Source organism: Taeniopygia guttata, chromosome 23 (genome assembly GCF_048771995.1).
Source record: "Taeniopygia guttata chromosome 23, bTaeGut7.mat, whole genome shotgun sequence".
Lineage (NCBI taxonomy): Eukaryota > Metazoa > Chordata > Aves > Passeriformes > Estrildidae > Taeniopygia > Taeniopygia guttata.
Window position 1 is genome coordinate 1,373,200 of NC_133048.1, and position 14,820 is coordinate 1,388,019.

Here is a 14,820-nt window from a genome sequence, read left to right on the forward strand (position 1 = left end):
ATCACCCTTAAAAAAATACACTTGTTGCATATTCATATATCCTTCATGGTTATGCATGCATTCTATTCTAAATAAAAAACTCTGTCTGTTGTATCTCAACTGTTTGTTTTAATCCCCAAGGCAACTTCGAGTCTGAGCAAGGCCTGAAGAAATTAGTTTCTTCTGATAAGAAACCATAAATTCCTCTCCTTTGGAAGATTTAGGTGCTCCTCGAAGCGAGTATCTTATTCCTAAAAAAAAGGAAAAAAAAAAAAAAAAACCAAAAACAACTCCCCCCCACATACAGAGTCTTTATTTTTTTTTAACTACTAAAGTCTTCATTTTAACTACATAAGCACAACTAATCAATATAACATAATACATACAGTAACTATCTGCGTAGAGCCATATAATACGCATTTTTCACACCCTCACGGTCTCTCACATCCCCTCACGTCCCCTCACGGTCCCGCCTCAGCCCGGGCGCGGGGAGCGCCCCCCCCGCCAGGCGGCGCAATGGTGCGGCCCGAGAGCGGGAGCCGCGATTGGTCCATGCGGCTGGGGCGTGGCTTCACGGAACCCCGCCCAGCGAGGCGGTCAGGGGCGGGGCTCAGGGCGCTATTCTGGGCAGCCATTGGACGATCCCGGCGGGGGCGGGGCCAGGGCAGCGCGCGAAGGCTCGAAGCGGTCCCCGGGCGGCGGGAGCGCGGGCGGGCCATGGCGGCGGTACCGGTAACAACGGAGGCTTCCGTTGAGGTGAGTCCTGCCGCTCCCCTACGTTCGGCATGGCCGGCCGGCTGCTGACGGCGGAGGCAGCTCGCGGCTGCCTGAGGCCTTGCGTCTCATCGGGCTGTGGCGAGGTGAAAGGCCCGGAAGGGACAGCGAGGGAAGTGGCGATTCCAGTAACCGTTTCGGTACGGTGCTCTTTCGGGTAGCACTGCCGGTGGCGGAGCCAGTAGTCCCAGCCACCTCTGCCCGCCACCCTTGATCGCGGGCGATCCCGCGCCGTCACTGGGCTCGCCCTTCCTGGCGGACTACAGCTCCCAGCATGCCTTGTGCCCGCCCCGCCGGCCGCGGGGCATGCTGGGAAGGCCGCGCTCAGCCGGTCTCCAGGGGCGCGGTGCATGCCGGGAGGGCTGCTGGGCCCGTCGTGAGGGGTCTGAATAAAAATAAATAAATAATAAAATAACGAGTAAAAGTCTCCAGTCTGAATACCATTACATCAGTCAATGTCAGCTCTGTTCTTTTGCTGTGCAAACTCGCATGTATACTACCGTATATGTAAATAGTCATTTGTATTGATAAATATGGTAAATATCAATAATAACAATAAATATTACTAAATATATAAATAGCATAATCGGACTATAAGGAGAGTACATGTGGATTTCCCTGTGTGTGAGGTTTTGGAATGAATTTGGATGCCAGCAGTCAGGACTACAGAAACATTATGTTACCCCATTAAGAAATTTTTAATTTAGAAAATGGTGTTTTGCTTTGTAGCTTCCACTGGCAGATCTGAACCCAGACTTGCAGAAACCCCTGGACAGCGACTCTGACAGTGGCCAGGGCAGCTGTGAGACAGCCTCCCCAGGCCCCCTTGGCAAGAGCACAGCATCCTTCGAGGACAGAGGTCTGTAACACTTCCATGAATTGTTTTTCTCCAACTCTACAGTTTTTGTTTCATAAATACCTTTTAGGAGATTTTCACTGCTTGACCTGTAGGAATCCAAATTGTTGTTGCTCAGATTGTGGGCAGGCATCTTTAAACCTCTGAAGAAAAAGTCTGAATGGGATGTGCCTTAATTACTGATTCACTTTTTTCCCTGTTTTCTTTCATCTATGTAGTGTGATTTTTTTATTACTATTTCAAGGCAAGACACTACCAGTGAAGAGTTTTCAGCTTTGCGTTTTTTGTTTTTAAAGGTTAGAACCCTTTAACATCAATTTAGGTTAATTAAACGCTGTTCTCTGGGGAGAAGTGGATTTTGGAAAGTTGAGTTTGAAGCACGAAAGATTTTTCACGCTTCCATGAGAAGCTCATTTGCTGTGGATGGTGACATGTCGAATTTAACGGATGTAAATTTGGTTATTTGTTAATTAACTTGTTGCACTTTCCTTTTTTATTTTCACGTGTTTCTCCAGATTCAGAAGAAGAAATTTTTGTGCGTAAAAAAGCAAAAACCCAGAAGGTGCTTCAGGACAGTGAGAGTGAAGAGGAGGAGGATGGAGGCTCACCTGTGCAGGAAGATGCTTTGGGTGGAGACAAGGAAAATGGGGAGGAAAAGGAAAATATTGCTACTGAAAAGAAGAAATCCCATCGGGTCCTCCCAGCTCTGCTGGACACTGATGACAGTGACACTGGTGACCTGTTACAGATGGAAAACCTTGAAACAGGCGGGACATCTGCCTTGCCTGAGGGTGAGCTGGAAAAGGAGAGATCCCTAACATCTGGGAAAAAGTACAGGAAACATAAACATAAACTCAGCATTGAAGAGGAGCCAGCAAAACAAGCTGTAGCAAAACCCAGAAGGAGAAAGGAGAAAATAATGGAGTCCCTTAAACAGCTGAGGAAAGAAAAGAAGCATGTGGCAGAGGTGGGTGTTTTAGCACAAACCTTCAGATAATTTCTCAACTAAGTTAAATTTATTGGTTTTTGTGGTTATTCTGTTGCAAAGCTTCAGTGTTGTGTCCACATTCCTGCAGTAGGTTTGAGATCCATAGAGCACCATACAAGTCTAACCTGCAAAGTCTGCAGGTTCATTCCAATTTAATTTGCAGTTTAAGGAAGTACAAAACCTAACACTTGATGATTTCATGTAACTTTAAATTAATGTCAAAGAACCAAAGGGACCTTCTGAAGGGAATCACAGGAATAATTTTATATTCTGGAAGCAGGTGGATGGTGGTGAGAGGCTTCCCTTCAATGACAGTGGATGTCTGCTGGATGACAAGGACCTCTTTGATAATGGCTTGGAAGAGGAGAGTGATCAACCCCTTGAGGATGAAGAGTCTCTAGAATCCATTCGAGCAGCTGTGAAAAAGAAAATAAAACAATACAAGGTGACAGTTGGCTGTGACACAAAAATTCTTGTAAATGTACTCTTTTTCAAACTGACAGAGAATAGGTTTAGATGAGATATTGGGAAGGAATTCTTCCCTGTGAGGGTGGGGAGGCCCCTGGATCCCTGGAATTGTCCAAGGCCAGGTTGGACAGGGCTTGGAGCACCCTGGGACAGTGGAAGGTGTCCCCATGGCAGGGGTGGAAAGGGATGATCTTTAAGGTCTTTTGCAACACAAATCATTCCATGGTTACTGGATTTAGCAGGAATTTGTAGCTGAGCAGGTTCTAAAACTCTCTTTGGTGATGGAGGAGTTGTACTGCTGTGGCAGAAGAGAGGAGAGCCTTCTGGTTTTTGTTTTTAAAGATGGAGGGATGTTGTCCTGGCAAGTTAAAAAGATAATGCTGGAGCAGGAGCTTTGGAATCTGCCCTTGTGTGGGGTTTGTGCTGGTTTATGAGCACACTTGCTGGCTTTGCTGACCAGTGGTAGTTCTGTACAGTTATTTGTGATGTGTTTGCCCTTGATAGTGCCAGTGTATTGATAGAAATCGTTGAATTTCTTCTTATGCCCCATAGAACAAAGAACGATTTCCTGACAGTGAAGGATACAAACATGTATTTAATGAGGAGAATGAGGAGCCTGTATTAAAGGAGCCAAAGAGGAAGGTGAAGTCTTCATCTTTTTAAAGCTCTGTATTGCTGTTTGTCATGACTAAAATGGTTTTGTGTGCACAGTGTGGTTTTTTTTGTTTGTTTTTTTTTAAGTGGATTTATTTTGACTCCTTGCTTTATTCTGACTGACTCCTTGCTGTTTGAAAGGGAAAAATAAGCTATTTAGGAAGTAGACAAAGAGCTCCATGTTTTGTTCCCTGACTTCAGAAGCCTTTCTTTTCTCCCCTTAAGGAGAGGAAAGCAGCACGCTTAAGTAAAGAAGCCATTAAACAACTACACAGTGAGACCCAACGACTTATTAGAGGTAAAACTTAAATTCTTTCTATGGAAACGTGTATAAACTGTTCAGAAATTCAGAGAAGAAATTGAAAGAATTTACCCAGGAGGTTAGAGCCTTCTTTGACCTAATATGACTTACTGAGGTTTGAAGGGTTCAAGACCATTTTTATTGAAGGACCTGTTAAAGGTATTTTTGTACCTAATGAAAATAAAGATACTGGTTGTCAAATAAAGGGCACTCAGATGATGTTTTAAATCTTCTTTCACCATCTTTCTCTGGCAGAATCATCTGTGTCTCTCCCATATCATGTGCCTGAGGCCAAAAGTGTTCATGACTTCTTCAAGAGCAGACCTCGACCAGCATGCCAAGGAAACGCCATGGCCCTGCTGAAGTAAGGACTTAAACCTTCCTCATCCAATTTTTTTATAAACTTTAAGCATCTCTAGTTTTTCTTTGGAGGAAAGCCAGACTTTCTTAGGCTCCTTTAAATCTGTAAAATTAGGAAATTAGGAGAATGTAATTTCTATCAGGCAATGCTGCTCTCCTGACAAAGTCATACTATTGGAGGGATCAGGGCCAGGAGAAACTCATATGAAGGAACTTGCTGATGCAGAGTTACTTTAATGGGATTTAGCCTGAACCCCAATATTTTACTTGGTCTGTTTCTTCTCTGAGTAATGTGTAGTAAAATGCTGTACATTACTACAGTAATGCTACAGTAATCACAGAATCCCTTAGGAATTTTGTACTCTGATACTGTAACCAGTACAAAACTTTTACATTTCCTTGAGTTCTCACAATGAAGTTTTCCAGATTTCTGTCCTTCATCTCTTCCTACACATTAATGACAATAATTAGGAAATGGTTCCTCAGCCTTTCACACTAACCATGGGTGGTATGTTTCTTTCTGCCTTTTTTTAGGTCCTCTAAATACCAGCTGCCCCTAAATCAACAATCTGCAGCCATTGGGAGCAAGGATTGCGAAGATGGTCCAGTGGAAGGTGATCAGTCAGCAGCTACTGAACCAGAAATGAACCTGGGCAGAGATGTTGATGCTTCTGTGACTGAGCCTCTTGCTGCTGAAGGGAAGAACTTGCCAGAGGACTGTGCTGAGCAGCCCAGGCAGGACAGGGAGGATTCTCATGCAGTTACAGGGACTGTAACTGATGATAACACAGAGGAACAGCAGCTCTCCAACTGCCTGAGCACTGACTGTGATGAGCAAAAGGAGAGTGAAGTTCCTCCAGCATATGGAGATACCCTCATGGAAAGAGGGGAAACAGCACCAGATGCACCAGGTGAAACAAAGAGCCAACAAGTGGGACCTGGGCTGGTGGCACAGCCTGAAAAAGTGAGGAAATCCAAGCTGGATAAACTTCGTGAACTGGGAATAGACCTGTCCATCCAGCCAAGAATCTGCTCTGACAATGAATCCTTCATAAACCTCGATGAAGCTGATTCAAATAAAGGTATCACCAGTTGTAATCCTAAGCACTATTGATCTGAGCTTGACTGGAAAATTCAGAAATATTTAGGTGATAGAACAGTCAGGCACATTCACTTACTAGTGTGGATTCTTTGAGATATGTTAACAGAAATTTAGAGTTGCCTGGTGCCTGGGAAGCTGAGCTGGAAGTGAATTGAGGTCTTGTGGACAAATAGTAGTCCACAAGTGGTAAGGTAATTTAATATTAGCTAATATCAATGACATACAAGCTACAGTATAAGTATTCTGTGGTGATTTATTATTAGTCAAATAGAACGGTTTTGCAAATACTTTAGTATTAAGATTTAGCTTTTAAACTATCCTTTTTTAAACTTAGCTTTAAACTAAACTTAGGTGGGGAAAAAGCTCAAGACTTACTCTTACTAGAACTCTTAACAATCAATGCTTTTACATGCTAGCACATTGATTTAATTAATATGTATTTCAAGAACTAGAAGCCCTGAAAGCACGTTTCTTGAAGCACACTCTCCAGACATCAAAATCCAAAGGGGAACGGGCCATAAATATGAACATTATCCGTAAGGAAACGACATCTGATGGGAAAGAAGAGCTGAGAGCAGACGTGGTGCCAGCAGTTTTGCCTGCAGAGAGCCTGGAGGAAACAGTCCACACAAAGCCAGGTTGGTGGAGGAAAAGAAGAGATAAGAATTGAATTGGAAAACACTTTTGTCTTTATTTTCCTCTCTCATGCTCTGTTTCCCAATGCTGCCCTACGAAATACAGGTGAAGGGATCTTCATCTGTAAGATGACTGTATATGCTCCCTTTAATGGATAGCCCTCTTTTAATCAAAAAATAGCAGTGGCCTGTGTAGGACAGCCTCAGTCAGGTCTTTGTGACTGGTTCCTTAGATTCTTCATGCTTCCATGAGAAGCTGCGGCTGCCCCCATCCCTGGAAGTGTCCAAGCCCAGGTTGGATGGGGCTTGGAGCAACCTGGTCTAGTGGAGAATGTCCCTGCCCATGACAGTGGTGGAACTGAGCGAACTCTTCCAACCCAAGCTTTTCCCTGAAACTTTTCCTGTGCAGGTGAAAAGCTCCAGGCCCTGAAAGCCAAGCTCCAGGAGGCCATGAAGCTGCGCAGGACCGAGGAGCGCCAGAAGAGGCAAGCACTGTTTAAGCTGGACAATGAGGAGATGCTGGAGGAAGAGGAGGAGGAGGAAGAGGAAGAAGACATGACAGATGAGTCTGAGGAGGAGGAAGAAGAAGGTGATCATGAGGTCTGTATGCAACATTTCTCCATAACCTCATCAGCTTGTCCATTCTGCTTTATCTCCCCAGTGGAATAGGACTTTTGTACACTACTGTTGGGGGGAATAGCTAAGAATTCTTCCTGGAAGCTAAAAAATTTCTATACTTGGCATATTCAGGGTTTGGATTGTCTAACCTTGAATTCATGAGTATTTTCTATATTTGTCTAAACAGTATAAAACCAAATAGAAGTGTTGAAAAGGTTTTGATGCCCCTTTCCCTTTCTATAAATCCTTGGCTTATTGCTGGCAGGGCCAAATAGGTCATGTGCCTCATCTGGGGAAGGGTTTGCCATGACAATAATCATTATATCTGTGCTGTGTTTTGGGGTGTTTTTTAGAAATCAGATTTTCTCCTTGATGAAGCAGAAGAAGATGATGAAGATACAGAAGAGAAACACACTGAAGATGGTGATAAAGAGACTGACAAAGAATCAGTTGATGGAGAAAAGCTGGAGAAATCTGAACATGGTGATTCTGTTCTAAAACATCCTTCAACAGAGTCTACATTAATGCTTTTTAAGGACAGCTCCTCAAAAATGGGGTAAATAATCCAGGCCTTAAAAATGGTGACTGAGAAATTTTGAATTTGATCAGCATGTGTAGATTTTTTTAAGGTGCCTTTCATAAATATTTTTGTGTTCCTTGGTTTTTTTTTTTGTTTTGGTTTGGTTTTTTTTGTTTTGTTTTTTTGGGGTTTTTTTGCAATTACGTAAATTTAAATCCTAAATTTATTAGCAAATACATTTATGAATTGCAGATATTCTCTTCCTGATGAAAAACTGGAAATGGAAGAAACTGCAGACAAAGGACCTACCAAGTTAGGTAAAGTAGAATTATTGCCCTAAATAATTGGCTTTTTTTTTTAACTTAGCATATGTAAAAGTTTCTATTTAAGATCGGTATTCAGTATTCGTTACTTCATCACCTGTATATACATAGAGTATGATTTTAAAAGTTTAGATTGATGAAAAAGTACATGGGCTTGAAAAAACTAGAGGGAAATAAAATAATACTGGAAGAAATATGAAATGTCAGAAATCAGTAAGATAAGTAACAAAATGTAATATGCATCCTGTGAGAGGAAAGAAATCCGAAATGACCACAATGTGAATTTTTAACAAGATGTCAGTGTTGCAAAACATTATATTGAGGTTTTGCTGGATTACACACATAGAAAACGTTAAGTACTATTTTTTTTTATTTCCAGAGGATGATGATTCATTTTCTCTACCAACACTGGCAAAGGAGAGCAGCCACAACAGCAGCTTTGAGTTCATTGGCTCCATGATCCCATCCTACCAGCCCTGTAACAAACAGGCCTCGAGGGGAGGGAGCTTCTTACCTGCAGCAGCGGGGTTCAGGTCACCCTCCCCAGGTTTCTTCAAAACAAGTTTCATCAGCTCTGCTTCCAAGGTGAGGTTCTCAGTCCTGGTCACGTGTTATACTAACACAGAGGGAAGTAAATAAATGTGTTTTATCCTGATTGTCAGAGCTATCAAAAGAATCAAACCAGACCAATGCTTTGGTATCAGATTTCAGAAGAGCAAACTTCCCCTTGGTTTGTGTCTACATTGGAATGGATAAAAATGACATTATAAAACCTATATTCTTTAAAAAATGATGCTATAATCTGGCTTTTATATCTAAAATATGTGCATCATAAATATGGTTTTTAAGAATGCTTACATGGGCTACACACATCTAATATCAGTGAACTCCTGTGGTATATTGGAACAGCATGGGCATAATTTGACTCCTGCTTGGCTTGGGTTGGAAGGAACCTCAGAGCTCATCTCACCCCATCCCCTTCCAAGGGCAGGGACACCTTCCAGAGTCCCAGGCTGCTCCAAGCCCCATCCAGCCTGGCCAGGAGCACTTTCAGGGATGGGGCAGCCACAGCTGCTCTCAGAAGTCTGTTCCAATGCCCCTTGCATTTAAATTTAAGCTTGCTAAATAACGTACATATTTTTGTATTCCTTCTATTAGAGCTCAGGAAAGACCTCTGAGCCTTCTCTTCCCATAGAAGATTCCCAGGACCTGTATAATGCCTCTCCTGAGCCCAAGAGTTTATTTCCAGGGGCTGGGGAGTCAAGGTTTCAATTTTCCCTGGAAGATGACACTCAAAGCCAGCTGCTCGATGCAGATGGGTGAGTGATGGGTGTAAAGGATGGTGTTTAACAGAAATAGGATGTGCAGACCAGCAAGATTTTTCTAACTACGGCCTTTCTTTCAGGTTCTTGAACGTTGGACAACACAGGAATAAATACCAGTCCTCAAAGCATCAGCTGCCACTGGCTAGCATGGATGAGAATGCCATGGATGCCAACATGGATGAGTTACTGGACCTGTGTTCTGGACAGTTCAGCAGCCAAGCTGAGCACGTGCCAAATACCAGCAGCACCAAAAAGCAGAACATGGAGGAACTGCTCAATCTTTGTTCAGGGAAATTCGTGTCTCAGAGTATGTCTTGAATTCTCTTTTCAGCTTGCTGGTTATTTGATTTGGAAATTTTTAGCTGAGGTGACTTCAGGTCTGGGCACTGATGCCACCTGTGGAATTTTGTCTATGTTGGGAGCTTATGCAGTTTTCTTTCTAGGGTGTTCTCTGACACTTTAAGAGCAGAAATAAGTTGCATCTTATTGCTTTCTGTAGCAGGTTCTCCAACATGGGTTTCTTCAGTGTCTTCCAAAGCAGAAAAAGACAGTGACATAGAAGATCCAATGGCAGAGGCTCTGGAGCTCTGTTCAGGCTCCTTTCCCACAGACAGGTTAGCATTGCTCTCCTAAAATCTGCACAAGTTAATTCTGGTAACTGTCCTGTTTCACTCTTAGAAGTGTTTTCTTGTTTAACATCAATTTGCTGTCAGTGAAAGTGTGCTTTGTTTTGGAGGTGGAGGAATATTGCAAATTGCTCAGCAATTACTCTCTAATTGGCAGCATAAACTGTTTCCCACAGCTACTGTGAAGGGAGATTCTTTGTCTTACACTGATAGTGAAAGAAACAGTGAAGAACTTTCATTAAACTGAGAAAAGATGATTAAATGTGGGACTTCTTGGAGTCTGTTCTGGGCTCTTGCCAAACTGCTGTAACCAAATGTAAAGTTGGATACTTGGAGTTTTTTATTGACTAAATTGGGAAGTGTTGTTTATTGACTAAATTGGCTGCCTGACAAAAGGCTAGTGAGGCTTAACAAGTGGGACTGTTAAGAGGATTCAAGAGGAATTTGAGAGGAGGAAAAAAATTGGAAAAATTAGTGCTTGTCCCATGGTTTCTGCAAGTGAAGACCTGAAGTCTTAAAACATAACTCAAATGGGGATTTGATGCATTTATAGCTAAATGCTGCTGGCAGATTGTAGCTCTGAGCACTCACAAGTGCAACTACTTGATAGTAGCTGAGGTGGGTGTTGAAATTTTGCCTTGATTTACTGGAGGTAAAATGAAAATTCCTTTCTTCCATTTATGTTTTCCCTAGGGAAGAGGAGGAACAAGAAGAGCTTGGTGGTTTTCAGCTTTTAACAGATGATGAGGCCTTTGCAAGTGAAGAGGTGGGAACTGATGGAGCCAGGCAGATTCTGGATCAAATGGATAATTCCATTTATCTTCCTAGATTTTTAATATATCCATTAATGCAAAGTACCACAACTTCCATAACAAGCTACTGAAACATTTTTAGAGCAAACTTTGGATCACTTAAAAGATCTGTTTAATATAATGATACAGTGAAAAATGCAAATTCTCTGAAATATGCCCGAATTTTTAGTGTCTTGTTAATTAAAGAACAGACAAAGTTGTCATTACAAAGCAATCAACTCTCAGAAATTCCTTATTTCTGAAAACTTTCTCTTTGACAGGATGAAAAAGATGAAGATAGTGCTGCTGAAGAAGCAGAAATGAGTGATGAAGAAGTGCTGAGACATAGACCAGGCTCGAAGAAAAAATTGTAATTATTTTTTTAAGTCTTAATTACCAGAGAGAATAGAATATTAATAGCACTAGAAATTTCGTTTGGAATTATTCCCCGTCCAGCAGATGTTTATATGATCTGGTTTTTTACTTTGGAGGTATCATGTTGCATGAATTTAACTGTGTCACTTGTGGGTTGTAGATGATTTCCATTATATATGGAAATTAAATAGCCACAATAAAAGCAGTGCAACATTTTTTTTTGAACAAAAAAAGGGATGCAAGAATATTGTTGTCATTCCTCATGTCTTAAGATTTTATTTGTTCTAGCAAGAAAATCACAGAGTTGACAGTTATTGCCATCATCTTTTGAATCTGGTGGATGACAATGATTTGGGGTGGTACATGATGCCAGGCTATGCGTGTAAATGTGCAGGAACTCAAGGCTTGGTCTTTCCAAAAATTACATGAGAAATTAGGACACATTCTTAAGAAATGTGTTCATTTTGCATCAAAAGATAAATCTTGGTTTCAGAAGATTTGTGTGATGGCTGTTTTACTCCCAAACTAAACGGTTTTGACTTTCTTTCATAGAAAACTGCGAGATTTCATGGAAGAGGAGGCAGAGCTGTCGGGCAGTGATGTGGGAAGTGAGGATGAGTATGATGGTGAAGACCTGAACGAATATGAAGAAGAAATTATCGACGAGGAGCTCCCAAACGAGGCAGAATTGGGAAACCAAATACAGAAATTCCACATGTCAGTGCCATTATCAGTAGATTTTGGGGTGTGTGAGGCCCTGGCTCTGGCACAGAGCCTGCTCTGACCTGTCCCTGTCTCCTGTGCTGGCAGGAAAGCGATGCTGGACGATGACAAGCGCCAGCTCCGCCTGTACCAGGAGAGGTACCTGCTGGATGGGGACCTGCACAGCGACGGCCCAGGCAGGACCAGGAGGTTCAGATGGAAAAACATAGGTGATCTGTAATCCAGAGTTCATAGAGGGGGAGAAATATTGAAAACAGAGCTTCTGTGTGTGTGTGAAGTAGCACTTTGTGCTCCTCAATAAAGTATTTTAGGAATAAATTGATGGGGGGGGATGATTCTGAGGTTTTTGTTTGGTTGGGGTTTTTTTGCCTTGTTTGTTTGATTGGTCTTGGGAGTTTTTTTGTTGTTTTTTACTAGCCTCCATTTTCAAAATTCATAACTGACTGTCTTGTTTTGTTTCCTAGATTTTGCTTCACAGATGGACTTGTTTCAGAGAGATTCAGATAATGAGGAGGAGAATGAAGAGTTTGATGAGACAGAAGTGAAATGGAGAAAGGAGCGATTTGAGCGAGAGCAGTGGCTTCGTGAGCAGGTATGGGGAGCTGCTAGAAAGGCTTGCTCAGTCTCTGTATCATTGCTGGATGTAAAATTGTTTATTCCTCAAGTTAAACTTCAGTATTAGGTCAGGTTTCTCAGCTGAATTTGATGCTGTTCATTAATAGAACAAGGACAGTGAAGTATCTAAGAAATTACAATCACCTCTTACAGTAGAAAGTAAATAAAAATTAATTTGCATAAAGAAAATTACTTAAAATACTGAATGAAACGTCCATTTGCAATATGAATTTTTTCAATTGTCTTCTCTCTGCTACAGAAGGAAAAAAATAAAGAGCAGGAGGAAGAGGAGGAAGAAATTGGTGGAGACAGCGAATTCATGAAGCTGGCAAAAAAAGTGACTGCCAAGTCCCTGCAGAAGAAAGGTAAGTTTGATTTTTATTAAAGTGATAAAAAAAAGAAGAGAGGGAAAGAGCTCAAAAACTGAACTTTCGTCCATGTCTCTGCCAGCCAGCCCAGCAGTGGTGGCACAAGGCACAGCTCTGTTACCCAGGAACCCGTTTGAGGCCTTCAGACCTGCCAGTGACATCCAGGTGGGTACCAACCCTCAGAAATGGCATTTCCCAGCACAGCCAAGTCAGCTGCCCCTGAATTCTGGGCACTCCTGATTTGTGTTGGTGTAATGTGTGAGTAGAGAGTAGATTTTCTCTGAAGAGTAACTTACTAAGCAACCTGCCTTATTTCCTGAGAGTGGTTTAATGCAGCTTTTCTTTGCCTTTCAGATAAAAAACGGGTCACTCTTGAACAGACCTAAAGCTGTCCTTCAGAAGCTGGCAGCAATGTCACATCTTAATCCAAATGCCCCTCGAAATTCAAGGAATTTTGTCTTTCATACACTTTCACCAGAGAAGAGTGAAGAGGCAAAGGAGAAATCAAAACCTCAGGTAAAGATTTGGGTAGCAGGTGCTGCCTGTTGTGGGGATTATTTGAATATACAGGCAATGAAATCTGCCAAGCAGTTAAGAGCGCTGTTGTCTTAAATACTCCCTGTGTGCTCTCAAACCAAATATTTCTCTCATAATTCAGAATTTAAACTTTTTTTGGACATGTTTTATATTCTAATGTATTTGACTGCCCTTAGGTGAAGAAGAGAGGCCCTTCTGCAGTGATAACATCAGCAGCAAAGCGGCCCAGGGTAGAAAGCTCAGAGGAAACCAGTCAAAGCCGAAGCATTTTCCAGTTCTTGGAGAGCTGAATATTCCTGTTTGGAGCCAGAGATTGTCTCCTCTTTGCCAGCTGCAGTTTATTTTGCCAATCTGCCAGGAATCACCAGGAAAGGAAACAAATGGGTGCCACCTCATTCACAAGTTCCAGTAATTTCCAGGCAGTGGTTTTGTGCTTTACTTTTTCTCTGTGGCAAATGGGAGCACAAAATCCATTCCTGGTTTGGAATAAAATGCTGACTTGATCTTTCCCAAGCATTAAGGAAACTTCCACTGCTGTGGGCTGTCCTCACAGGTGCTGCAGAAGTATCAGTTCCACCTGGAAATACCATTGATGTGACCAGGAAATACCTCAGCTAGCTGAAAGCACACTAAAGGAGGAATTTCCACAGCTCTGGGAGAGAATGAAGCAGTGTTGGCCATGGCAGGACACTTGTTTACATTTGCAGCACAAAGTTTTAGCTGTGGCTCCCTCCAGTGTCTTATTTTCTTTAATGCTGAGCATTTATTAAGCTTCTCCTTTTAAGAAGCTCTAATTTATCCTTGAAATGTTTACTTTGTGGAAAAGGTTCCAGTCTCTTCTGGGGCAATATGAGAAGGGTTTCTTTCCAAGTTTTTATTACTATAGATGTCCTTAAACTTGCAGATGGATGTGTGTGTGGAGAGGGGAGAATGTGAGTAACGTGTGGGAGAGGAAAAGGTTCAGGGGGGGTTATTTGCATTGGTGGGGGGAGTTGCTGGGGTTGCTTTGGTTTGGTTGCCCAACTTCAGGCTATCTTAAACCATCCATTCTGTTGTTTTCATGGAAGCTGCACTCATCCAAGAGAAACCATCCATTGCTGAGCAGCCAGCAAGGAAAGGGCTGCTCTAGAATGAGGGAATTTATAAGGAACTGTCATTCACAACTCCTCTAAACAGTGTGAGAGAAACATGAGCCAGAGTGTCCAGCATTCCTGATATTTCTGATCACAAGTTGAACGTGTTGGAGAGCAGATAATGGTGCCACAGGGTCCTGCTCTAAAACTAAACCTCTCTGGGAATGGATGTCACATACCTGAGGTGCTGACACCGTCAGAGAAATGTCTGAGCTGTAAATTTTGTAACATCTCGAGCACAAGCCTGTTGTGCTGTGTGTAAAATATTTTATTGTACAGTATGTTATAAAGAATTATGGTACTAATTGAAGTGCAACTTTACAATAAAACATGGTTTTAATTTTGGAGGCAGTTGGAATTAATTTATAGGATTTCACTCATGTCTTGGAGTTTTTTTCCCCTCCAATGTTTTTTATTTCTGTCTGTGTCTGTTTTTTCATTGCTGGTTTTTTTTTTTTTTTTTTTTTGTAGCCACAACTCAGCCCTTCACTAGGAACAGCTGCAATAATATTGGAATACAACAAAAACAACCCCTTGTGTTTATTGGAGTGTGGATTTTCAACTCAAGTCTTCCACTTGGGTTTGCATAAAATTCTTGGCCCTAAGATTATGGGGTTTTTTTCCTGCTTCAATAGTTTTGGATTTTTTAGTTCCTAGACAAAACTTTCTTTTTTCTTGTCTTAAGAAGTGTCTATTTTAGTTCAGTGCAGCAATTCTAATGATTGGTGTACCTGGATTTGGGATTGGAG

The 14,820-nt window shown here is 41.9% G+C and overlaps 1 protein-coding gene across 4 annotated transcripts; it reads left to right on the top strand.

Annotated features, from left to right (window-relative positions):
• Positions 1 to 465: 465 nt before the first annotated feature.
• On the top strand, positions 466 to 14,416 carry CLSPN (claspin). Of its 4 annotated transcripts, none has more exons than XM_030290490.4 (25): positions 466 to 735; positions 1,483 to 1,612; positions 2,125 to 2,576; positions 2,878 to 3,042; positions 3,618 to 3,707; positions 3,945 to 4,017; positions 4,276 to 4,384; positions 4,915 to 5,462; positions 5,929 to 6,120; positions 6,527 to 6,717; positions 7,089 to 7,291; positions 7,508 to 7,572; positions 7,958 to 8,163; positions 8,737 to 8,897; positions 8,984 to 9,210; positions 9,403 to 9,517; positions 10,223 to 10,295; positions 10,602 to 10,690; positions 11,248 to 11,412; positions 11,506 to 11,627; positions 11,883 to 12,010; positions 12,293 to 12,398; positions 12,484 to 12,566; positions 12,756 to 12,917; positions 13,115 to 14,416. In XM_030290490.4, the coding sequence occupies exons 1-25, from the start codon at positions 496 to 498 to the stop codon at positions 13,226 to 13,228; spliced, it is 4,209 nt and encodes a 1,402-aa protein (XP_030146350.2). In that variant the 5' UTR covers positions 466 to 495; the 3' UTR covers positions 13,229 to 14,416. The 4 variants fall into 4 exon arrangements, with proteins under 4 accessions (XP_030146350.2, XP_030146349.2, XP_030146351.2 ...); XM_030290489.4 differs by having other exon boundaries at positions 2,875 to 3,042; positions 13,115 to 13,371; XM_030290491.4 differs by having other exon boundaries at positions 2,875 to 3,042; positions 9,406 to 9,517; positions 13,115 to 13,371.
• The last annotated feature ends 404 nt before the right edge of the window (positions 14,417 to 14,820 follow it).

Excerpts from the sequence above, each read along its gene's own strand:
- CLSPN (XM_030290489.4), top strand. The coding sequence starts at position 496 with ATGGTGCGGCCCGAGAGCGGGAGCCGCGATTGGTCCATGCGGCTGGGG. Across the intron at positions 9,518-10,222 it reads GGCTCCTTTCCCACAGACAG|GGAAGAGGAGGAACAAGAAG; the intron begins GTTAGCATTGCT and ends TGTTTTCCCTAG. Across the intron at positions 10,691-11,247 it reads CCAGGCTCGAAGAAAAAATT|AAAACTGCGAGATTTCATGG; the intron begins GTAATTATTTTT and ends TTTCTTTCATAG.